This window comes from Prionailurus bengalensis, chromosome A1 (genome assembly GCF_016509475.1).
Source record: "Prionailurus bengalensis isolate Pbe53 chromosome A1, Fcat_Pben_1.1_paternal_pri, whole genome shotgun sequence".
NCBI classification, from domain to species: Eukaryota; Metazoa; Chordata; class Mammalia; order Carnivora; family Felidae; genus Prionailurus; species Prionailurus bengalensis.
Window position 1 is genome coordinate 10,774,283 of NC_057343.1, and position 24,818 is coordinate 10,799,100.

General features: G+C 39.1%; 1 protein-coding gene across 1 annotated transcript in view; it reads left to right on the top strand.

Moving 5' to 3' along the window:
• The first annotated feature begins 1,783 nt into the window (after window positions 1-1,783).
• Window positions 1,784-24,818, top strand: part of RXFP2 (relaxin family peptide receptor 2) — a 229,801-nt gene continuing 206,766 nt past the window's right edge. Inside the window, exons 1-2 of the mRNA XM_043572916.1 lie at window positions 1,784-1,811; window positions 1,926-2,171. Of these exons, the coding sequence (XP_043428851.1) occupies window positions 1,784-1,811; window positions 1,926-2,171 (274 nt within the window). The remainder of the gene's footprint in view (window positions 1,812-1,925; window positions 2,172-24,818) is intronic.

The following is a 24,818-nucleotide window of genomic DNA, read 5'->3' on the forward strand; positions in this document are numbered from 1 at the left end:
ATAATCATCAAGACAGTTTGGTACTGGCACAAAAACAGACACTTATATCAATGGAACCCAATGAAGAACCCAGAAATGGACCCACAAATGTATGGCAAACTAATCTTTGACAAAGCAGGAAAGAATATCCAATGGAATAAAGACAGTCTCTTGAGCAAATGGTGTTGGGAAAACTGGACAGCAACATGCAGAAGAATGAACCTGGACTTCTTTCTTACACCATACACAAAAATAAACTCAAAATGGATGTAAGACCTAAACATAAGACAGGAAGCCATCAAAATCCTAAAGGAGAGAATCAGGCGAAACCTTCTTTGACCTTGGCCACAGCAAATTCTTACTCAACACATCTCCTGAGGCAAGCAAAAATGAATTCCTGGAACCTCATCAAGATAAAAAGCTTTTGCACAGTGAATGAAACAATCAGCAAAACTGAAAGGCAAGCTACAGAACAGGAGAATATATTTGTAAATGACCAATCAGATAAAGGATTAGTATCTAAACTCTATAAAGAACTTATACCCAAACTCAACACCCAAAAAACAAATAACCCAGTGAAGAAATGGGCAAAAGACATGAATAGACACTTCTCCAAAGAAGACATCCAGATGGCTAAAAGACACATGAAAACATGCTCACCATCACTCATCATCAGGGAAATACAAATTAAAACCACAATGATATACCACCTCACACCAGTCAGAATGGCTAAAATGAACAACTCAGGAAACAACAGATGTTGGTGAGGATGCAGAGAAAGAGGCTCTCTTTTACACTACTGGTGGGAATGCAAAGTGGTGCAGCCACTCTGGAAAACAGTATGGAGGTTCCTCAAAAAGTTAAAAATAGAACTACCCTACAACCCAACAATTGCACTATTAGGTATTTATCCAAGGGATACAGGTGTGCTGTTTCTAAGGAGCACATGTACCCCAATATTTATAGCAGCTCTATCAACAACAGCCAAAGTATAGAAAGAGCCCAAATGTCCACCGACAGATGAATGGATAAAGAAGATGTAGTATATACAATGGAGTATTACTCAGCAATCAAAAAGAATGAAAACTTGTCATTTGCCACAATGTGGATGAACTAGAGGGTATTATGCTAAGCAAAATTAGAGAAAGACAAATATATTACTTCACTCATATGTGGAATTTAAGACACAAAACAGATGAACATAAGGGAAGGGAAGCAAAAATAAGATAAAAATAGAGTGTGGTACAAAACATAAGAGACTCTTAAATACAGAGAACAAACTGAGGGTTGCTGGAGAGGTTGTGGGTGGGAGGATGGGCTAAATGGGTAAGGGGTACTTAGGAAGACACTTGTTGGGATGAGTACTGGGTGTTATACACAGGGGATGAATTACTGGAATCTACTCCTGAAATCATTATTGCACTATATGCTAACTTGGATGTAAATTTTAAAAAAATAATTAATTAAAAAAAATGACAGAAAATAATAAATTGTTGCCTTAAGCCATTAGGGTCTGGGATTATTTGTTACTTATAAATGGATAACTGATAGACCCAAGAATGAAGGCAAATCCTTCCCAGGGAACAGCACTAGACCCTAATCAAGAAGGACCTCCCATTTTCCTGCTTTTGAATGGGAGTGTCTATTGCATGTCTATTTTATACTGAGGCAGGTATGTTGTCTCTTTAGCTTTCAGGTCTTCAAAGCAAAAGGTAATATATTTGAGGAACTTTACCTGAAAACTCTCATCTACATCTAGACCTGACTCAGAAAGTGAGATCCTGGACTCCAAGCCAATGCCATAATGCAACAAGACTCTGAGAGCTCTTATGGTTGGAATCTACTGTATTTGTGGCCAGGGAGCAGGCTGTGTGGCACATTAATGGTGGCTTCACATTCTTAACCCTCTTCCTGTAGAAAAGTGGGATTTGTTTCCCCACTCTTAGAATTAGGGCTGGCCTGTGACTACTTTTACCAATGGGAGTACGGCAGAGTGATGACCATTCTGGGCCTGACCTCAAAGAGGATCAGCTGTTTCTGCCTGGCCTCCCAGAGCCCTGCCCTAGACCTGACCTGTAAGAAGTACATCACCCATGTGGAGAGGTCACGAGACCACAAGAGGAGGGAAACAGCCCAGCTGAGTTCAGCCCTCCAGGTGGCCATCAAGACCACCAGGCATTTTAAGAATTCAGGTGAATCCTTCAGACCAGACCAGCCACCAGTTAACTACCATAAAGTTACCCTTGTAGATGTAACATGGAGCAGAAGATTGTCCCAGCCCAGCTTCGCCCAAGAGATCCATCAAATAGTAAGATATAAAATAGTTGTTTTAAGCCACAAATTTGGAGAGAAGTTTTTGCTGTAATGATAGATACCCCAAATGATTTACATTTGTTCTATTTTTGCTAGCTTCCACTTTATGGCCCTCCCACACCCCAAGAGGATGAAATTCTGCTTACTCTGGACTTCTTAAATCTCTCCTCAGATGATTTAATACTTTCAATGGTAATCTCTCTATTTTACTGCACACAAACAGCATTAAGAAGACCCTAGGTGGATCCCTACTCAATATTCTCTCCCGACTTCTACAATCCTGGCCATACTAGTTTTTCCCAAAGGCTAAAGAATTTAACTTGGCTGCCTGATTGAAAATACATTATGGTAAACTAGCATTTTTCATTTAAAAGGCAAGAACACACACTGTAAACAAAGAATTATTTCACTCCAAAGAATGCTCTTCTAAGTTGGCCATGTGGCCAAAGACTTTTTTTCTTCCTGTGGAATCACTGTGGCTTGGTGTGACACGGAATGATTATATTTAGAAAGCACTTACTTTAGACAAGTTTGTCAAATTTGTTCAGTTGTGTACCATATGCTTTTCATTTTGCAATAATCTATTATGAGATTTCTATGTTCCCTGATTTTCTAGGTAGTCTTTCCTGAATGACAGCATGTTAAAAATTGCAGGAACTATCTTTACTGACTTATAAAGGTTTTTGACTTGTTTTAAATATTGGCCTCCTGGTGTTTCTTTCTTTTTTTACATTTTTTAATGTTTATTTTTGAAGGAGAGACAGAGTGTGAGCAAGGAGGAGCAGAGAGAAAGGGAGACATAGAATCCAAAGCAGGCTCCAGGCTCTGAGCTGTCAACACAGAACCTGATGTGGGGCTCAAACTCACAAACTGTGAGATCATGACCTGAGCTGAAGTCAGAGGCTTAACCGATTGAGCCACCTAGGTGCCCTGGCCTCCTGGTATTTCTTAGTCTTTCCCTGGGACACCTGGTGGCTCAGTCAGTTAAGCGTCTGACTCTTGATTTCAGCTCAGGTCATGATCTTGAGGTTCCTGGGACCAAGCACAGAGCCTGCTTGGAATTCTCTTTCTCTCCCTCTTTGCCCCTTCCCCATTTGTTCCCTCTCCCACCATTTTCTCTCAGAATAAACAAACTTAATAAAAAAAAAAAAAACTTTTGCTGTATATATTATTACCAATATGTGTATACTGGCTTTTCCTTCAGAATTGTGTCCTTATATTTTTAGGCTCCACCTATTATTAAAAGCATTAAATACATATTTGTGAGTAAATTCCCAGGCTTCTCCCATCTATACTGAATCCTCAGCTTTTTAAATAGGTTTTACTGGTGACTAAGATGCAGCTGGGCCAGGACAAACTTGGAAGAGAAGGAACGGCCTTATTCCTACTTTTATATTTCTACTAGGGGTTTGACATAAGAGTTCTGGTTTGGGGAGAGAAGGTTTAGGAGTAAGGACAGGCTAAACAGAGAGCCCTCCGACCAGCCAACCAGACAGCAGGATCTGATTTATAAAATTAGTGCTACTAATAAGGATCTGAAAATGCCCTTAATAATGTAATACTTCTCAACACAATGTGCACAGTGGAATCACCAGGGAAAGTTTTAAAGGTCTCAATACCTAGGATATACCCAAGACCCACTAAGTCAGAATCCCCAAGTAGGATATCAGTATTTTTTAAGTGTCCTCAGGAAATTTTAATAAGCAGTCAAAATTGAGAACTACCTGAATGTCAATCTTAAGGAACTAAAACATCTGCCCTCAATTTTGGGAATTGGTAGCAAAAATGACTTGGCACTCAAGAGTGCATAGTATGAACTGACTTCTGAAGAACACAGATATTAATATGAACAATGACCAAAAGGACAAAGTGGCTAGTGTGCTTGGGGGGGGGGGGGCGACATCTCAGATGGCCCTGTGGCTCCAGGAATTATCACAGAATTTAATGACTTGAAGGGATCCGTAGGCTTTAATGCTGTAACTGCTTGTTTTTACAGATAAGAAAAACAAACGAAGTAAGTGGTTCAGGCAGGATGAGGACCTGGGTCTCTTTATTCTGAAGCCAGTGACTTTTCCACTGGCCTTAGTTCATAGCAGCTCAGTGCTCACTTTGGGAGCTTATGGAGGTCACATGTTCCTTAAACCCAGAATGACTAGATTTAATTTGCCTAACTCACTCCCAGAGAAAAAATTTGATACAGAGATAATATGTGTCAGTATTTCATTCACATCTTTAGGGGTTTTTTTCCAGGTAGAAAGTACTTACTTCTTTGCTAATGATGAATACTCCCTCTGTCCTTAGTTTGTATCCGTTCCAGAGTATCGAGAACTAGATTATATCTCATTTGGCCATTTAAATCATCCATTGCAATTTAGGAGTGATTTCCCTTTTTCCTCATCTTTTATAAAATATACATCTCTCAGGGTGCCTGGGTGGCTCAGTAGGTTAAGTGTCTGACTCTTGATTTCAGCCCAGGTCATGATCTTGTGGTTCATGGAACCGAGCACAGAGGCTGCTTGGGATTCTCTCTCCCCCTCTCTCTGTCCCTCCTGTGCTCGAGCATGTGCACTCTCTCTCCTTATCTCAAAACAGATAAACTTAAAAATATATATACACATCTTTCACTTTTTTGAACTTCATCATTTGCTTCCCCACAATACCTATTTGCCCACATGTATACATACTTTTTCTTCCAATAAATTATTAGTATCTCAAAATCTCACATCAAGTTGTTACTCAATGTAGGCTTCCATATTTGTTGGATTCTAACGTTCAATCCATTTTATACTTCCATTGTCATATTTTGTTGCAATGCGAGGGAAGAGAAAGATTTTACATTTATATAACAAACAAAACTTGATCTCTAACTTAATGGATTTTTCACTGCTTTCTGAACCAATCGGGATGTTTCAGCTTCTTTTAAAAAGCATAGGTTTCAAGAGGGCTCTCATATTAAGCTGCTGTCCGTGATGAGATGGCTCTGTCATCCCAATCGTTCCCTGGCCACCCAAAATCTTTCTACCTGACATCTTTCCTCCTTGAAAAACCACCTGGATATCACTATTATGTCAACTATAGTGAAGCATTGTCTCAGCAATTTGTTTCTACTGTATAGCTTTGTGTACTGTTCTGGGGGGCTATGGATAAAGTGACCATATTTCCCCAGTGAAAAGTCAGCCCAGGTTAACAGAAGACTAGCATGTTGGTACTTAGGGCTGCCATAGGAAATCACATAGGAGTGATTTCCCTTTTTCCTCATCTCTTATAATATATAAATTTCTCAGGGTGCCTGTGTGGCTCAGTAGGTTAAGTGTCTGACTCTTGATTTCAGCCCAGGTCATGAAATCATGAGATTTCTTTTCCACACCCCCAGTCCCTCAAGAGGATTAAAAATAACATGATATCTCATAAACACACTTACCATCGTAATCCCTGAGACCCATATACCAGTTGAAAGACCAAACCCTATGGCTCAAAATACCTCTTTTGAAATGTGTTTTTCTTGTCAAAATTTATCTTGAAAAGGAATACTTCCTTAATTTCAGTTTCTTAAATTATCCTAGTTGCTTTAGAGTCTATTAATAATCTTCAGTTTCGTAACTCCAAATTTTAGACTGAGCGGAAGTGAATTCTTTTAAAACAAATATTAACAATAATAATATCAATATTATATATGTTATTTATTTTTTTAATTTTTTTTTCAACGTTTATTTATTTTTGGGACAGAGAGAGACAGAGCATGAACGGGGGAGGGGCAGAGAGAGAGGGAGACACAGAATCGGAAACAGGCTCCAGGCTCCGAGCCATCAGCCCAGAGCCTGACGTGGGGCTCGAACTCACGGACCGCGAGATCGTGACCTGGCTGAAGTCGGACGCTTAACCGACTGCGCCACCCAGGCGCCCCAATATATGTTATATATTTTTTATGTATATACTAAGTTGTGAAAAATAAAAGTGAGCCACCATGTTCATTAACCTTCAGGCAGTGTTGTGCTATTAAAGCTTTAATGACTGGCTTGCCAAATAAAAGTCCTGATTTGTAGAATCTGCCAGTTTCTCTGGTCCAAATACTCCTGTTTGATTTCAAATAACCATTGACGTCACTAAACACAGAGTTGGGAAAAGATGTGTAGAATTGATAATTGTGTGCCAGCTGAGGTAAATCACTGCACGTCCACATCTAATTTTTTCCTACATCTTCCTATTAGAGAGATTTTTCTTCATTATGTGGTTATCAAATCAGTAGCAAATAATTTTAGAGATCAGTGTGGCTATTTGGAGTCCTTTGTGGTTCCATATGAATTTTGGAATTGATGTTTCAATTTCTGTAAAACAAAATGTCATTGGGATTTTAATGAGGATCATGATATATCTAGATTGTTTTGGGTAGTATGGACATTTTAACAATATTGTCTTTCAATCCATGAACGTGGGGATATCTTCCCATTTGTTTGTGTTTTCTTTAATTTCCTTCATCAGTGTTTTATACTTTTCAGTGTATAAACCTTTACCTCCTTAGTTAAGTATATTCCTAAGTATTTTATTCTTTTTGATGCCACTGTAAATGAGAGTGTTTTCCTAATTTCCTTTTCAGGCAGGTTGTTGTTAGCATACAGAAACATAACTAATTTCTGTAGGTTGATTTTTTATCCTGCAATTTTACTGAGCTTATTTACTTTAAGTTGTTTTGTGGAGTCTTTAGAGTTTTTTACATTGAGATTATGTCATCTGTAAACAGGGACAAGTTTTCTCACCTAATTGCTCTGGCTAGGATTTCTAGTTCTGTGTTAAATAAAAGTGTGTGGCATCATTCCTTCATTCATGATATTAGAGGAAAAGCTTTCATATGGAACAACCAAACAGTCCTAAGAAAAAGAAAAAAGCTGGAAGCATCGCACCTCCTGATTTCAAACTATGTTACAAGGCTACAGCAATACAAACAGTATGGCATAAAGACAGACAGACCAGTGGAACAGAATACAAAGCCAGAAATAAATCTGCATGTATCCGGTCAACTGATCTTCAGCAAGGGTGCCAAGACTACACAATGAGGAAAGGATAGTTACTTCAACAAATTGTACTGGGAAAACTGGATACCCACATGCAGAAGAATAAAACCAGACCCTTATCTTATATCATATACAAAAACCAACTGAAATTGGAGTAAATACTTAAACATAAGACCTGAACCCATAAAACTCCTAGAAGAAAACTAGGGTAAAAGCTTCAGTCTTGGCAATGATTTCATGGATATGACACCAAAAGCACAGGTAACAAAAATACAAATAGACAAGTGGGACTACAGCAAATGAAACAATAGCATGAAAAGGCAATCTATATTCCATAGAAAGGAAGAAAACATTTGCCAACTATGTATCTATCTGATGAAGGATTAATCTCTACACTATATCATGAACTCCTATAACCCAATAGCAAAATAACCAATGACCCAATTAAAAAAAGGGCTAAGGACTTGACTGACACTTGTCCAAAGATCTATAAATGGCCAAAAAAGTATTCTGGCCAAGTATTCTTGGCCAAAAGTAAATGGCCAAGATGTGGAAACAACTTAAATGTCCATCAATGGATGAATCGATTAAAAAATGTGACATACACACACATATACACACACACATAAGGGCTGAATGAAATATTATTCAGCCTTAAAAGGAAGGAAATCCTTCAATATGTGACAACATGAATGAAATTTGAGGTCATTATGCTAAGTGAAATAAGATACTCACAGAAGGAACATGGCATGATTCCACCTATATGATGTATCTAATATAGTCAAACTCATAGGAACAGAGAGTAAAATGGTGAATGCTAAGGGCTGGGGAAAGGCAGGGAGGGGGATTGCTAATCAATGTGTATAAAACGTTAGTTATGTAAGATGAATAAATTCCAGGGAACTTCCATATAACACTGTGCCTACATTTAATGGCATCATAAACTTAAAAATCTGTTAAGGTGGTAGATCTCATGTTAAATATTCTTAACACAACTATAATAATTAAAAAGAGAAAGAAAATAGATTTAGGTCATATAGTTTTGTTCTGGCTCCATACTTACAAATCGTGAAACTTGAGCTAATTTCTTAGTTTCTTAAAGACTCCCTTTCCCTAAGAGGATGCTATGAAGATTAAATAAAATTAGATTATCTTTTAATAGTACTTAAGCAATACGTAAAAAATAATAAGAAACTCGGGAATGAACTGGTAGAAAAAGAATCCAAATATGGTTAAAACCAAAATTATTCCTTGAAACAAATAGGTCTTTTTTTGCTTTAAAATAAGTTTTTGGAATTGCTCTCTATATAGAATTTCTTTTTCCATCCTATGGGTTTGGTTTTTCTCATTCAATTTTTTTGTATTCATAAAGCTAAAGAACCTCACAAGTAGTGTTGTATAGGTGGGTATTTGGACTGGGGGACCCACCTAATTGTTTTTCTGGTGTCAAAAATAGAAATGCCTGGTGACAAGAGTGGGCCCCTTAGGGGAATCAATCATCACAAAACTTATATCTGTTGGAGTGTGCAACATGTTAACCCTCACCCTTCTATTTTTGACCCTACAAGTATTCTCTTCTTACTTTCCCTTGTCCATAGATTTAAAAATCTACTTTCATAATTTTTGTTTGAAAAATAAAATATGTACATAGGGTATGATATGGGTTTGAATATGATTTGGTGCTCAAGAAAAGAGAAATATTTTTCCTCTTTTCCTCTACAGAAAATTTCAGTATCTCAGATTCAAATATTTGCTCTTACACGTAGAACTTTCCCAGTTACAAGGGTCAGAAACTCAATCCGAAATGGCTTAAATCCAAAATGGCACCGTTGGCTCACATCACTAGGAAATCCGTTCTGTGACTTAAGGAACAGCTTGATGGACGTGTTCAAAAGATGCCGTTGAGACACGGCCTCCCTCCCTTGCTGCCTCCCCCCATCACACACACTTTCCTCTCTCTCTCTCTCTCTCTCTCTCTCTCTCTCTCTCTCTCCATTTCTCAGCTCTATTTGCCTCTGCTTGTCTTCACCCAAGTGGAAGCCAGGCTTCTTGACTATGTAAAAAAAAAAAAAAAGTCATGGCAGCTCAATAGTCTTTGGAGGTAATAATCTCAGAAAACAAGAGAGATCCCCCATCCAAGCACCTTAATCAATCCCAGAATTAGCCCTATTGGATCAGACATCCAGCCACCCCTATGGGGAAAATCACTATGTCCATGGAGATAGAGTATTCTATTGACCAGTCTGAGTCATGTGTGTACGCTGACCTGGGCATAGGAAGGTAGGACCCCTTTACAGAGCCCTCTAGAGTCACCTGGAATAAAGAAACGGCAGCTCTCCCTATGCAACAAGAGCAAGGATAACAAAAAGAAAGGCATGATATGCACCGGAGTCACCTAGCCTAGGTACTCTGCAACCTGGTGGTCATCTAGTCCATGCTCAAACATATCCAGAGTTAAAGAACTCTGTTATATGCTACTGATACTACTACTTATACAAATATTAATGGCAATCATTTACTGAATCTTTAGAAGCTGGCTGGCGTTGGGTGGACATAGTCCTACAGCAGGAACTCCACATGGCATCCTCAAGCTGTTGTACCCAAAGCCAGCAGCTCCCACTACCACATGCCTCAGAAGAATGGGGGTTCTGGACAGAGCCTGTTTCTCACCTGGCTCACTTCCAAAAGAATCCCTGCACAAGGCACCTGATTGTTAGACCCAGTTCCAATGTTCACATCCTAGTGGCAAGACAGCCTGGGCTTCTGAGTTTGGATGTGTGCACTAGACAACAAAACAAAGATGATGGGAACCAGGAATGACAAGCATCCACTTGTCCCTCTAAGATCTGTATACATTCTTCTTACATGCTTAAACTTTCAAACGTCAACAGTCAGTCCTCCTTAACATCATGAAAGTGAACAAATCAAAATTCGCTCATCCTGTTTCCAAAAGGAAATGATCCAAGAGTCTCTCACTGCATCCAGCTCCAAATTTAGGAATTCTGGGCCAAATCCATTTCTCACCCAGTTTTCTCACAACTCCATACTGGTACTCTGAAGCCTGTGAACTAAGTTTGTAAAGTTCACCACCATAACACATCCTATATATATCAGCAAAATGGAAGAGGTAAAAATAAAGACATTATCATTATATGATACAAGAAGGGAATATGGCCTATGTCATCATCCTCATTTCAGCAACTGGTTGCTAACAAGTAGTTTTATCACTTTACCAGCTCTTTCTACCGTGGCCAGGCCCCAACCTGTCTGTTGGGAGTTCTTTGCCTAGTGCATGGCTCCAAACCTTATTCCTGAGGCATCTAGATCCTTGGCAGTCTCCCTTCTGTATGAGATGCCACATTTTCTTTGCAAAAATTGGGGTGTTTCTCTATCTCTGTTAACTAACTAGATAAATCCGTAATCTATAAACCTATAACCACAAAATAACAAAGTGGAACAGGACAATAATTACTCTACACCCAGCCTACATCAGATGAAATCAGAAGATCTGACTGAGGGCAAAAGTTTAAGTCACAGAAGGAAGATACTCTATCTACGGTTACCTGGGTCTGTTTTTGGTTTCTCATTCATCTGGTTTCTTGGAAGTCCTCCAGCCATCTCTTCATCTTAGTCAATTATTAACACATAAACTATTTACATGTTTATATCTCTTTGAGACAAATCACTTTTGGGGGGTAAATTTCTTTTTTGAAGTAAATTTGTACAAACCCCTGAATACCACAAAACAAAATAAAAGTTTTGGGGTCATCTTTCTACCTTTATTATGTGCTTAAACTAAGTTTTCCAAAAATATGCTAAGGGAGAAATTACTATCTGGGAACTTCTTGAAGGCTGTGTCTATTCTACCTTTACCTGCGTCCACAGACCCAATCAGGAACAATTTGGTCACAAAAGTATACTTCTTATCAATAGAGGATGAAGGTATCAATTATATATCAAATATATACTCACATGTATACTATCATATAACAAAAATATTAAATATATATGTGCTATGAGAAACCTCAGAATAAAAAAGAAATGGACATGCATGTGATAATCTAACCAGACTCATTTCTTAACCATTGAAACCATTTTACTATTTTGACCGGGTGCAGTGAATTTCAACAGAACCAAAAATATAGGAATGTGGCACTAGTTAATTCCAACTTAAAGGTTTACTCTATTTTATAACTCTATTATCTAGGAAATCTGTATGTTTCAACAATTATTTTCAGAAAAAGGAAATGTGAGTGCAGTATTATAACTGAAAATTGAAAGTAATGTAGATTCGCAATCCCTCTTCTGAAGCCCTTGGAGTCATAGGCGCTTCAGTATTCAGAATTCTGCCGCATGGCTCTAAGGCAGCATCAGTAATTAAATACGCTAACATTTCTGTATAGCAGTGTATGAATATTTACATAAAGCATCGTGAATGAAGACTTACTGTAGCCTCATGTCAAGTAAGGTCAAGTGTTGCGGCCAAGTGAGTTCAGGTCAGATAAGGTTTTGCAGTCAAATGAATTACACAAAAGATTTTCAATTTTCAGAGCCTATTTTACATTCTGGAAATGTAGGCAAGAGACCGAGAACCTATACTGAAAGGAGGAACTTGGTTTTTAAAGAGTTTTATATTGCTGTTGAGTGATTTTCTTTAGGGCTTTATACCGTATCTAAAATGATTGTAAAATGCTGTGATTAACTTTCATTACCAAAACAAAAACCCAAACCCCTCAATCTTTAAGATCATCCATCCCATACAAATAATAATGTATTGAAAATTAGAGGGAACTATAGATGCTGTCCATTTTCATCATGTCAAAATCAGTAAAACACCAATGTCGTTCTTTTGAGATTTTGAGTGTTTACAATATGAAAGGAGATCTGACTACATAAAAGTATGAAACTATGGGGCGCCTGGGTGGCGCAGTCGGTTAAGCGTCCGACTTCAGCCAGGTCACGATCTTGCGGTCCGTGAGTTCAAGCCCCGCGTCAGGCTGTGGGCTGATGGCTCAGAGCCTGGAGCCTGTTTCCGATTCTGTGTCTCCCTCTCTCTCTGCCCCTCGCCCGTTCATGCTCTGTATCTCTCTGTCCCAAAAATAAATAAATGTTGAAAAAAAAAATTTAAAAAAAAAGTATGAAACTATGTATGATTGGATGTGTTCTGGTGATAGGCAAGAGGGGGAAAGCTGTAAAGTAAATCTTTCCCTCTCTAATTCTTTCCCACAAATTAAGAAATTGTTTTTCAGTGGCAGAAAATTAAAAGATTCTAACAATTCATTGCTAATATTTGTAATTTCATTTAATTAGTTCCTTTGCACCCCCATTCCAGATAACTACATACTTACTACCTCATTCATACCCCTTTTCATTCTGAAATAACTAGAAAAAGGCTCCTGCCTTTCCCCCCACTTTGAAGCAATAAGCTTGACTGTCAGAAAGGTCCCATGCAGGAAGTTAAACACATCAATCAATTTCATCGCTAACGACTAAAAGATCTAGATAAATCTCCCAATGATATTTTCCTTTCAGTGTAACTCAGCTCTTACACTGGAGAACTTTATAAAATATATATAAAGCAAAAAGTACACTGCTCCACAGTGAAACTTTGGCAACTGTTTCTAAGCTACTGCCGAAGTGATGTGGGGCCACTTCGGGCATTTTTCCGAACCTCCAATATTTTGCCAATACATCAGCATGACACTGAGTTAGAAAGTGAGGTCTAGAGTAGTTGTCTGATATTTCATTTGAGAGAAAAATGTTTAAATCCCAAACTGAAAACTTGGAACGTGATTTTTTGGAAGCAAATGTGTCAGTGCAGGAGACTTTAAAATATTTAAACCTCTCAGCTGGAAATGAGAAATGGGGAAAAAATCGACAAAGATGGGGAGACAAATATAGCGAGATGTTCAGCATTATTTACAGTAGCAAATAAGAGTAAAAAGTCTAAACATATAACATAAGGAGAAGGCTTCTAAGATCATTGTATTCATCCCATGGAATACAACCATCCAAGCCACCTACAAAAAATAACATGAAAAGAAAATGCTCATAATGTTAAGAAGAAAAAAAAAGGATTCAAAATCTATAATCAAGTATCATCTTGGTCATCAAATTTTCCCTCACTACTGAACCATTCCCAAGAGCAAACACACTTGGTCTGCTACTGACCAACTTGGAAAAAAAATCCCTCAACCCAAATAGCTATCTTAAGCCCATAAGTCATTTCTCTGCTCCCCTTTACAATAAATTTTCTTGGAAGATACACATACTTGTGGAGCGCCTGGGTGGCTCAGTCAGTTGAGAGTCCTACTCTTGATGCTTGAGCATCTGACTCTTGATTTCAGCTCAGGTTGTGATCCCAGGGTCATGGAATTGAGCCCCACATCAAACGCTGTGCTGAGCATGGAGCCTGCTTAAGATTCTCCCTCTCCTCTGCCCCTCTCCCCTGCCATTCACACTTCTCCCTCCCTCCCTCCCTCCCTCCCTCTCTCAAAAAAAAGATGTCTATACTTGTCTCTCCAACCTATTACAGTCAGGATTTTGCCCTTGCCATTCCACAAATCCATGGCCTCAATGTTGTCAAATCCATGGATCAACTCTCACTCCTCTCACACCAGCAATATCTGATACAAGTGATAACTTTCTTCTTGACTTCTAGAGCACTCCTCTGTCTCAATTCTCCTTTTTTATTTTACTGGCCAACCTGTCTCACTCCTCTTTGCTATATTCTATTCACCCTCTCGCCATCTAAACACTTGAGGGTCTCAGGGATCAGCCCAAAGACGGTCCTTCAAATACATTCTACATAGTTTAAAATCACCTGGTCTCATGACTTTAAACATCATCTATGTGGGTGATGGGCATTGAGGAAGGCACCTGTTGGGATGAGCACTGGGTGTTGTATGGAAAACAATTTGACAATAAATTTCATATTAAAAAAAATAAAAAAATAAATAAAAAATAAAAAAAAAATACGTATGTGATGACATATGACATCGCTCTCACCAATCTGTGTGATATCTCTACACATAGCTTCTACTGCCCTCAACTAACTCCAAATCTCCCATAGTATTCCCACCTCAACAAATGGTTTCTAATTGTGTGGGCCAACAATTTTGAATAATTTCCTGCCTCCTCTCTTTCTTGTACCCTGTATCTACTCCATCAGCAGAGGTGTTTGAGGTTGCCTTCAAAAAAAACCAATAATCTTCCCACTCTCCTCACCTGCACCACTGCCTCCCAGGTCCAAGCCCATCCCCGCTGCATCTCACCTATTGTTTACAATAGGCTCCAACTGGGCTTGTCCCTCCCACCCCCACTTCCCATTGAGCTCTCTCCTGTGGTCCTGTCTCAGAGAAGCCACCACCATCTTTGTAAAAGGTTAAGTCAAATCACGTCTTCTCTCCTCTGCTCCCTTAGAAATCTATCCATCGGTGCCTGATATTGGGGATCAACACTTGGCATTGATTCTAAACCTGTCCAGTACACAGAGCTTAAAACTGCCTTGCAGTTATGTTCTAGACAACATTAGATTCTGCCAATTACGATGAACACAGAAATGATACGGGGGCTATCTAACCACCGCCTTAACTGCTGCTACTGTCAAGCACCATTGTGAATGGTGAGGGTGTTTTTTGTCTTGTTTTGTTTTCTGCAGCAGCATCTCACTGTCCAGAAACCACCTTGGATGTAAACAGGCAGTTGCAGAAGCAGCAGCTTCCTGATCCCTGACCAAAGTGCCAACTGTATGCTCGAGAGCAGATGCTGTGTGGGCCCCTGTCTCTACCTTCCTGATCCTGGCAGAAGAGTAGCTTCCATGGCATATTCTTGGGGGGGAGTTTTCTGAAAGTCTTTCCCAGAGGTCCACTGAGAACCCATTTCTCTAGCCCTTCCAAAGATGTCGTAAGCACCAAACTCATTGTATTACATCCTTTTCTCCTTCAGTTAGCCAGAGAGGTTCCCATTCTCCAATACTTATGAACACACCATCACATGAGAAGCAATTCCTAAGTCCTATTCTCACCCAGGAAACCCTGTATGTTCTGGTGCCCTGATGCTTCTCTAGTCCAAAACCTTTCACTTTCCTTCTTTCTCATTCTGCTCCAGAACACAGGCAGAAAAATAAGCATACTATTAAAAGAAAATATATATATAAAAAAAAATAAAGGTACAGCTGCTCAACTGCATTCTCAGTCAGTGAGTGCTATCGCAAATATATTTGCATTGCCCAGAACAATAATGTGAAATACTAAATAGAACAGCATTCTTTATCCTTTGCTGCTCCTAAAAAAAGACTCTGAAAGCTTGCCTCTTCTTGGTGATTCTTTGGATTTATTCTAGCTTCTTTGAGTCCCTTTTTACCTGCTTAGTCCGATCAGCATGGAAGTCAGGAGTATCATTTCCTTGGTAAGAACACTCTGCTTACATGGCATCCATTTTTTTTGTTTTTTATCTTTCCTTCTATGGCATATTCATGTTATTTTAAATAAAAAGTAAAAACAAAAAAAAACCCTTTTATTTCACATGAATTGTTATTAAGGCTTGCATTCCTCATTGCACATTTATGTTGTTATTTATATTTAGAAGAATTTTACATTTGAGTTTGTACAATTTCAACTCACTGGCTGGTGACCTCCAAAGGGCTAGTCTTATGTAGACCCTATGAATTCCGAACCTGTCATCTGGGTATTTACCTATGAATTTTACCATAAGTCAGCCAATCTGCTATTCTCTTAGGGCTAAATTCCACAGCCAAAAATCTGCAAATATGCCCAACAACTAAATATGCTGACATCTGACACGATGGACATTTTAAAAAGCTACATTCGTTTATTCTCTTTTAGTTATTAAATTAACAGTGAACTCTAGTACCCTGAATCACAAACTGTATTTATTTATTTAATTATTTTTAATTCATATTTAATTTCCAAGAAAGAATACATGTATTTATGCTTTAGTGACCTTTTAGATATCAGGATATTATCAAACCTATGGAAAAACACTTTCAATTGGTTTGAATTAGTGGATGATTCTGAGTCATGTTCCTCACTCAAAAATAGATGGCTGGCTTTGTTCTCAATGAAGTTCAAATTTAAGAGTTAGAATTGAAATAGATGCTAGAAATATCTGTATTGCTAGATAGTTGTGTCTTGAGGCATAGGATTTCCTGATTAGGAAAAGGACTGAAATGAAAAGCTTGTTTGATAGGCCTCAGGGACCTATTACCCTTGAGCTCATTGACTCTTGGAAGGAGAACACTTCCTGGAAGGATGTGGTGTGTGGAGTTCTTAAAGTAGGAGTCCCCCAGCAAGGAGGGGAAGGAAGAGATCACTTCTAGCTTTGGGGATTCTGCCATAGTGCTGGTGGAGGCAAAAATACTTTTTGCAGAAAGCTATAAAATAAACTGAGTAAATAAAGTTTTTCAATAAACCCGGTAAGTGAAAATTTTCAAGTGACCTAGAAATAATTTTACTGGGAAAACAAGGGGCTATATTTCAGCTTTAAATAACTGTCAAAACAAATATGATTGACTATTTTATAATTTTTCCATTGATTCCATATTGATTTGGTAATATTCCTCATGAGCACAGGTGCAAAAATTCTAAACAAAATGTTGGAAAAACAAATTCAACAATGTGTTATAAGAATAACATGTCATGACCAAGCAATGTTTATCCTAAGAATAGAGGGTCATATTTGAGAGCAACAATAGTAACGACCAAATTGTAAGGTTTACATGGGATAATAGACTTACAGCATTTAACCTAGTATTTGAGCCTAATAAACTCTCAATAAATATTAGGTATGACAACTCCCAAGGCCTAACTTTCTTTTCATGTTTGGAAGCACCAGAAATTAGATAATTTTCTGAGAATGAGGAGGCCAATACTTGAGAGAGATGATAATGTTTTAGATTAGCCATGGAGGGGCATGAGCTAAAGCAATAACTCTGATGCAACAGAAGGATAGATGATGAAAGCCAGGGGCCTGCCTGGCATGGGAATCCAAGGACTGTCACAGCACCAGTGTTCACGGTTTTGCCATAACTTCTGGGAATGCTGGGTTATTTGAATGTGAAATGGTGAAAGGTAGATTTTAAATCCAGGGTTAGATCTTGGCCACTGAGTGTATCAAAGGATAGTGATGAAGGGAATTGAGAATGCTCACGAGGAAGTAAATAGGACAGATGGTGCCCTGAAAACCTGAGCTGGTAAGATAAAGAAGGGAAGACATGAGGGCTGATGGACTAGAGGAATGTGGAGGGATCAAGGAATTGTAACCTCTGTGACAGTGGAAGAGTAGTTACAAAAGAAATAATAAAACAAGAAGAAAGGTGGAGGCTGTGGCCATAAAAAGATTGTGGCAGAAATTGCCTTGTAACACTTCATCTCCCCCTTCAGTAAGGGCTCTCTTTTAGGCCTGGCACATTGTCACTCATATAAAGTCTACATTTCCCAGACTCCAACTTAGGCTAAGTTCTAGCCAGTGAGGTACTAGCAGAAAGATTCTGTGGAACTTCTGGAAAGTCTCCTGGAAAGCAGTGAGGTGAACTCTTTCTCTCTTCTACCTTTTACCTCCTTCCTTCCCCTTGGATGCAGACATCATTACTTTAGTACAAGAGGCCATCATGGCCCCGAGGCCATGTTTTATTTTGTATCTTATGTGAGGGAGATATAAAACCTTATGTGGTTTAAGTTTTTACTTTGAGATTTCTTGTTATTCAGAGCTGAACCTAAATGTAATGCATGGAATGGAATACCAAGCTTAAAGATTTCTCAAGTAAATCACCATCAGGATGTCCAGGCTGTAGCCATGAAAATTATAAGAAGTGTAAGCATATCTGACTATTGACAAGTTTTAAATAATATTACACCAAAATCCACGCTTCTGTAAGCTTTCATCAGTTGTCTTAGTGTTTCCCTAACATAACATACCAAATAAAATGGATTTATTGTTTTCCCCTAATGACACTTGAAGGAGGAGTTTGTGGCCCCAAGCCATCTTCTTCATAGGCTGCACATCTCCAGGTTTGTCAAGCTCTCTTTGTGTGCCAAAGCTTTGTCCTTCTGTACCCTCCCGGATACTTTCCTCTGACAATGGTCCAGTATGTCTATTTCTTTCTTTCTTTTTTTAAATTTTTTAATGTTCATGTATTTTTGAGAGAGAGAGAGATAGAGACAGAGAGAGGCAGAGTGTGAATGGAGGAGGAGCAGAAAGAGAGGGAGACACAGAATCCAAAGCAGGCTCCAGGCTCTGAGCTGTCAGCACAGAGTCCCACATGGTGTTCTAACTCACAAACTGTGAGACCATGACCTGAGCTGAGGTCAGGTGCTTAACCTACTGAGCCACCCACGTGACCCTGTCCATTTCTTTCTTTCTTTTTTTTTTTTTAAGTGCAAAGTCAACCTGAACAAGGGGCACAGGTGTGGGTCTGAGAAGGCTATTACCCACCTCATTCCAGATGACACATTTCTGTTACCACATTGCCTTTTTCAGCAGAGACATCACATTTCCCATTCATATGAAACTGCTTTAACTAGAATGCATGCCTTATAAAAGGCAATAGCAACCCAAGTTGCTATTACAACCACATCTTGCCCAATCTCTACTTGTGTAGTTGATATTTCTCAAATGCAGGTGCACAGCCTTCATAGCCAGCTCTGTTAAATTTCATCTTGTAAGATGTGATTCACTGCTTCAGCCCATGGAGACTTCTAGGAATCTAATTCTGCCACCCACTGAATTCCCCATCGTTAAGCCTTGTGTTATACACCATTTTGAGAAGGCTACTCTCTGATCTAAACATAAATCTAAATATTTGATCAAAATGTTGAACAAGTCCATTTGTTCTTGGGCAAGGACCTTCCTCCAAGATGCCATTCATCAATCTATTCATCAGAGTTTGGAAAGTATAATTTGCAACAAGTGATTGTTCTCATGATTGCATTCAGGATTTCTTAGCCCAAGGAAAGGAAAACTTAAGAAAGATTCCTAAAATAATTCATTTGGCCACTCAAGGCTTTCTGGAGTTGGTGGGCATTACGGACTGTTTAAGTCTCTCCAAAAGTCATAGGTTGAATCCCTAACCCGAAATGTGACAGTATGAGAAGGAAGGGCTTCTTAGAAAGTAATAGACTTAGATTAGATCATGAGGGTGGAGCCCTATGACAGGGTTGGTGCCCTTATAAAAAGAGGAGGAGCCCAGCTTCCTCTCTTTGCCATGTGAGGATATAGCAAAAGGGAAGCTGTTTGGAAGTCAGAAAGAAGGCTCCCACCCAGAATCAAATCTCCTGGCTCCTTGACCTTGGACTTCCCAGCCTCCAGAACTGTGAGAAATAAATATCTGTTGTTTAAGACACTCAGTCTCTAGTATTTGTAATAGCAGCCTTAGTTGCTACTGGCAGCTGTTATATGACCATGGATTTCCAACCAGGGTCTTTCTCAAGGTGCCTATAGTTTACTATTATCCAAGCTACGGCGTGTCAAGCTTAAGCTGGATCACTTTTCCTTATGGCAATGACATACATGTCAAATCAGAGATAAAATTGCATGCCCAAATCCTGCAAGAGGCCACTGGAATATGTGCCTGTATGAGGAGGTAGTCACAAATGCTTAGTCTATTTTAAGGCCTTACTGGGAACTGGGCTGGTGATCACATGAATGTGCCCAGAATTTTTGCCTCTCCATTTATAAGCCGCATGGATTTGGATTCTTGTTCCTACTCTGTGTTTCTGCCAAGCCAGAGAACCTCACTGAACCATATTGTAAAAGGTATGGAATTTCAATTTCATTAGGGTCTGTGGGGGAAAAGTGTTTGAAATTTCCCCAAATCACCATAAGCTTTTAGAATGCCTTTTTCCCTTTTTGTTGGAGAGACCAGATGTCAATTTTTGTTCCCCAAATATTCATGATATATTCATAATGAACAGTCGCCTTTTCAAAGGCACTTATTCTACTAAAGAAATCTTTTCCTTTAAAATATTAAAACTGTTAGACTCTCTCATTTTCCACATCGGTACAGCAGGAAACAATTTTATTTCCATACGCTGAGGGCATGAACTCAGGGTAATTCCAAATTGTGTATGTGATACCAATAGCAGGGTGGTGATCTTACCTACTTCATTGACTCTTAGGGGCATCCCGACAAAAGGAGAGGCATGGGTGGACTGAAATCTTAGAGTGTGAGGAGAACCCATATTGGTCTGTGCTCTTGCAAAACAGTTGAGATTCTCAGGCAGAATCTCTGATGGTATTCCTACACTGGGGCCCTTTGGTGAGGTGGCAAAGTGATTCCGAAGAAGAGGAAATCTTCCAATCCAGGATTCCCTGTGGAGACTCAACGTGGTCCCAGTTATGATCCAGGGCCAAAGCTAGGCTAGGAGGCCAGACTAGTAGTCTGTGGCTTCCTTTCATGTAACTCTCTGCTATAATTTCATGTGGAGATCTTCTCATCTCTTGTGTCTCATGTGGTCTCCCAAGGAAGACTAGCTATGGCTGTTCTTTGGGTGGTACTTCCCAGTCATGTTTGCATTTTTAATTCTTGTTAAACTGTCGTTATGTATCAGGCACACAGAATTAGAAACATAATCATATTTAACAAAAGCCCTCTGAGATAGCTATGATATATTATTATTCACATGACACGGATGCAGGATATTAAGGTCATATTGGTTAATCAATCTTCTTAAGATCACACAACTAGAAGCACATGAACCAGGATCTGGACGCAGGTCTCCCTGACCCCAAACTGGTTTATTTCACTATACATGTTGCTTCCACTTGCACGGAGCAGCAGGATTCTTCCATTTCAGTTTTGCTCATGGAATCTGAGGGGTCAGAGCAACCTTGAGAAGGAGACAGACAACCTAAAATATCTGGCCCTGCCTAGCACTTCTTTCCGACTCATGTATGCTTGCTTCTGAATCCACTCATGTAATTCAACTACTTCGAGGCCTATAATTTCTGAGCTTTGATCCTGACCTGACCCGGGGTCGGTGGGGGGGGTGGGGGGGTGGGGTGATCCTGCTCACGGGAAGACTATTTGCTCTACTTCAAGGTAAACATCATCAATTTTTTTCTGGTACATATACCACTCGTAGTTATGTGTGGCCTCTGGCTTGGTCACCAATGTGCTGGTCACAGGTAAGTGGCCCCACTCTCTTAGAGAACGCCAAAACCAAGGGTAATCAGGATCAATGTGCAACGTGGGTAGAATGTTGAAATAGAGGCATTATATTAATTCACATATTTTTCATGGCATATCTGTATCTTGTTCTGAAGAACAAGGAGTTCTTTCTGACATAACCAGACAGACAGGCATTAATTATTGCAGTTGGACTCCAGCAATAAAAACAGCAAAACCAAATGATGAAAAAGATAGCAGTTCCAAGAGGCTCAGCTAAGCCAAAGGGTTCTACCCACCAACGAGACAAGCTTAAAAGCAGCCTGCCTGCCTTATAGTGGTTTTGCTGTTTCTGTCAAATTTTCTTTGGCCTAGAATCACATTTTTCTGTCATTGCCAAAATCCATTTTAAATACTAACCTAAGTAATTAGGGATTCTCAAAAAGTTCCCTAATAGATGAATACCAGAAGTTTCATGGAAGAAGAGGTTGTTATTGGTTGCATTCAAATGCTTTCCAAATTCAAAGTGGGGAATGTAAAAAGAAAACCTATGATGAGTTTTAAATTTGAATCCTACAGAGCAGCTCTAACACAATAATTAGCCTATTTCCATATCCTGATTGAAAATCTAAATAAATTCAAATTTAGGAGGAGCATGAGTTTGCTACGGCTGCTGTCACAAAGTACTACAAATTTACTAACTTGAACAGAAATTTGCTGTCTCACAGATCTGGAGGCTAGAAATCTGAAATCAAGGTGTCAGGGGGGTTCCTTCTGAGGGCTGTGAAGGAGGGATCTGTTATAGGGCTCCCTCTTTGGCTTGTAGGTGGTCTTCTCTTCCTTAAGTCTTCATGTAACCTTCCCTCTTTGCATATCTTTTGTGCCCCCAAATCCCCCTTTTTAGGGCACTAATCATATTGGACTAGAGTTCATCCTAATGATTTCACTTTGATTACCTCTGTAAAGACTCTATCTCCAAATAATGTCACATTCTGAGGTTAACTGGGGGTAAAAACTTCAACATATGAATTTGGTGGGGGGGGGGGGATGGGATACACAATTTAATCCATAACAACCTTGTAATTTCTACCTCTACATTTGAGTTATAATTCCTGTGTGCTTTTGTTAATGTGATTTATCTTCCTTTTACATAATTAGATTCATGAGAGATTCATCTTTTTTCCTAAGAAATCTTGGATTAATCAAGTCTACTGTTTTCACAGTTATTTCTACATTCATTTTATTATTGATTTTTTTTTCATGATGTTCTTACTAATTTGTTTTCATCATGATTATAATAAAAACTTGCAAGGCTGTGAAATTTACTTCTGATTACAGTTCAGGCAATAACTACATGATTAAAACATGAGCCTAGGAATCAGATAACCTGGGTTTGAATTTTAACTCTGCCACTCATCTCATAGGTGAGATTAAATAAGACGTTTGAGGAGTTTCTGGTACATGATTAGTATGAAATAATTAATTTACCTGGAGTAGGAAGGTGACAGTGGTAATAGAATTAGCTGTATAATCTTCAGCGTATTATTTAGCCTCCCTGCACCTGAAAGTTTTCTCACATGTAAAATATAGATATTAAAATTTATCAGAAGCTTTTGTGAAGATGAAATGATACATTTCATGTAGATTCATCCAACATGCATTTACTGAGTACCTACTATATGCCAGGCACTACTCCAGGTATGTGGGATAGGTTAGAAAACAAAACAGAAAAGATTGGTGCTCATGCTAAGCTTACATTTTTAACATTAAAGTGAACATTAAAAATGACGAATGAAGAAATCATATAGCATGTGAAAAGGTGATACAGGCTATGTAAAAAAAAAAAAAACAAAACAAAAACAGAATAAGGTAAGAGGAATCAGGAGTGATTGGTGGGAGAGGGAATTGTGATTTTAAATAGGGTAGTCGGAGAAGGTTTCCCCGAAAGAGGACACAAGGTCAAGGTGGGCAAAGCAGAGGCTGTGAAAACTGGAAGTGTGCAAGAACAAAATGTTTGGTTGACAACCCTCCTCTACCCTTCATGCTTGCCTTCTGCACACCCCCTTGGCAGCTCTAACAAACAGGAAGTATTTGGTTAAACTGCAGGGTCTGGCAAAACCACAGCGGTTTTTGTATGGCCCACAAGCTGTGAACAGTTTTCACAGATGAACTTTTCCAATCAATCTGATGAGAGGGAACACTAACTTTGTACCCCAACTGGGTGAATTAATATTCCAAAACGGGAAGAATTTACTCCCCACAGTAGGCCTGTATTAGACTCGTACTCAATTTTTTATTATTCTACTTTGAATGTCACCAGTTTTTTAAAAATGGGGGCAATGTGTTTTCCCTCCTGTTCTAGGAGTACCGATACGGTATTTTTGATTTGGCCTCTTGGCTCAAAAGGCCAAAAATATTTACTATCTGGTCCTTCACAGAGAAAAAGCTGATCTACTCCTGAGTTAAAGCAGTCAGCTGTCCCAACTCCTCACCTCATAATACTCTTTATCCCTGCAAGAACCCTAAGAACCATTCCTTCCTTGCAGTGATAAGAAGTGCAAAGAATCTGCCAGCAGGGGTCTATTTACACTCACCAGCAAATAGGCCCCTGGGAAAACAAGGAGCTGCTATACCCCTGAGATTCCCCAGATCAGACTTAACTTACCATTATTACATTTTGACTCCACCTAGAGTCCCGTCCATCACTCCCCTCCGGGCAGTCTCCACTGGTCCATTCAGCAGCATGGCTGGCTTCCAAGCCTTCAGGAGGCTGATTCATCCTTCTACATGTATCACTGCATCACGATAATTCAGACAGTAGCTTGGTGTCCCAAGTTACTTTGCCGGGCAGCTGGGCAGTCTTTCCTTAATAGGTCTGACGCCAGTTAGTTTACATTGATGCTGTATTAATTAATTTTCTAAGATCCAAATTACGTTAAGAGTCACATTATTGAGCTTCCTTTAGATCTTGCATATTAAGTAGATTAAACTGACCTCATGCTTTTTCACTATCTACTATTAAGTTATATTCACATATAACTTAATTTCCTCCCCAGTGATCTATTTTCCAACACATCTATGCTCATCATAGCATCTTGCATTCAAGTCCCAGTAAGTAGAATTGTAATACGTGAAGACTGGAGAGATAGAAGTCTTCCAGGCAGAGTGTCACGTGCACAAATGAACAGAGCTATGAGAGTATGTGTTGTGTTGCCTGGAATACAGTATAAGTTTTGATTGGTGACTGAAGCATCAGCTACCAGTTGAAGAATGGTCTATAAGATGTGGCTGAGATGATGAATAATGTTATCCTAAGGAGTCTGGATTTTCTTTTGATTGCTACGGGAAAACACTGAAAATTTTAATCAGGTTTATCTCTTAAAATATTTAAC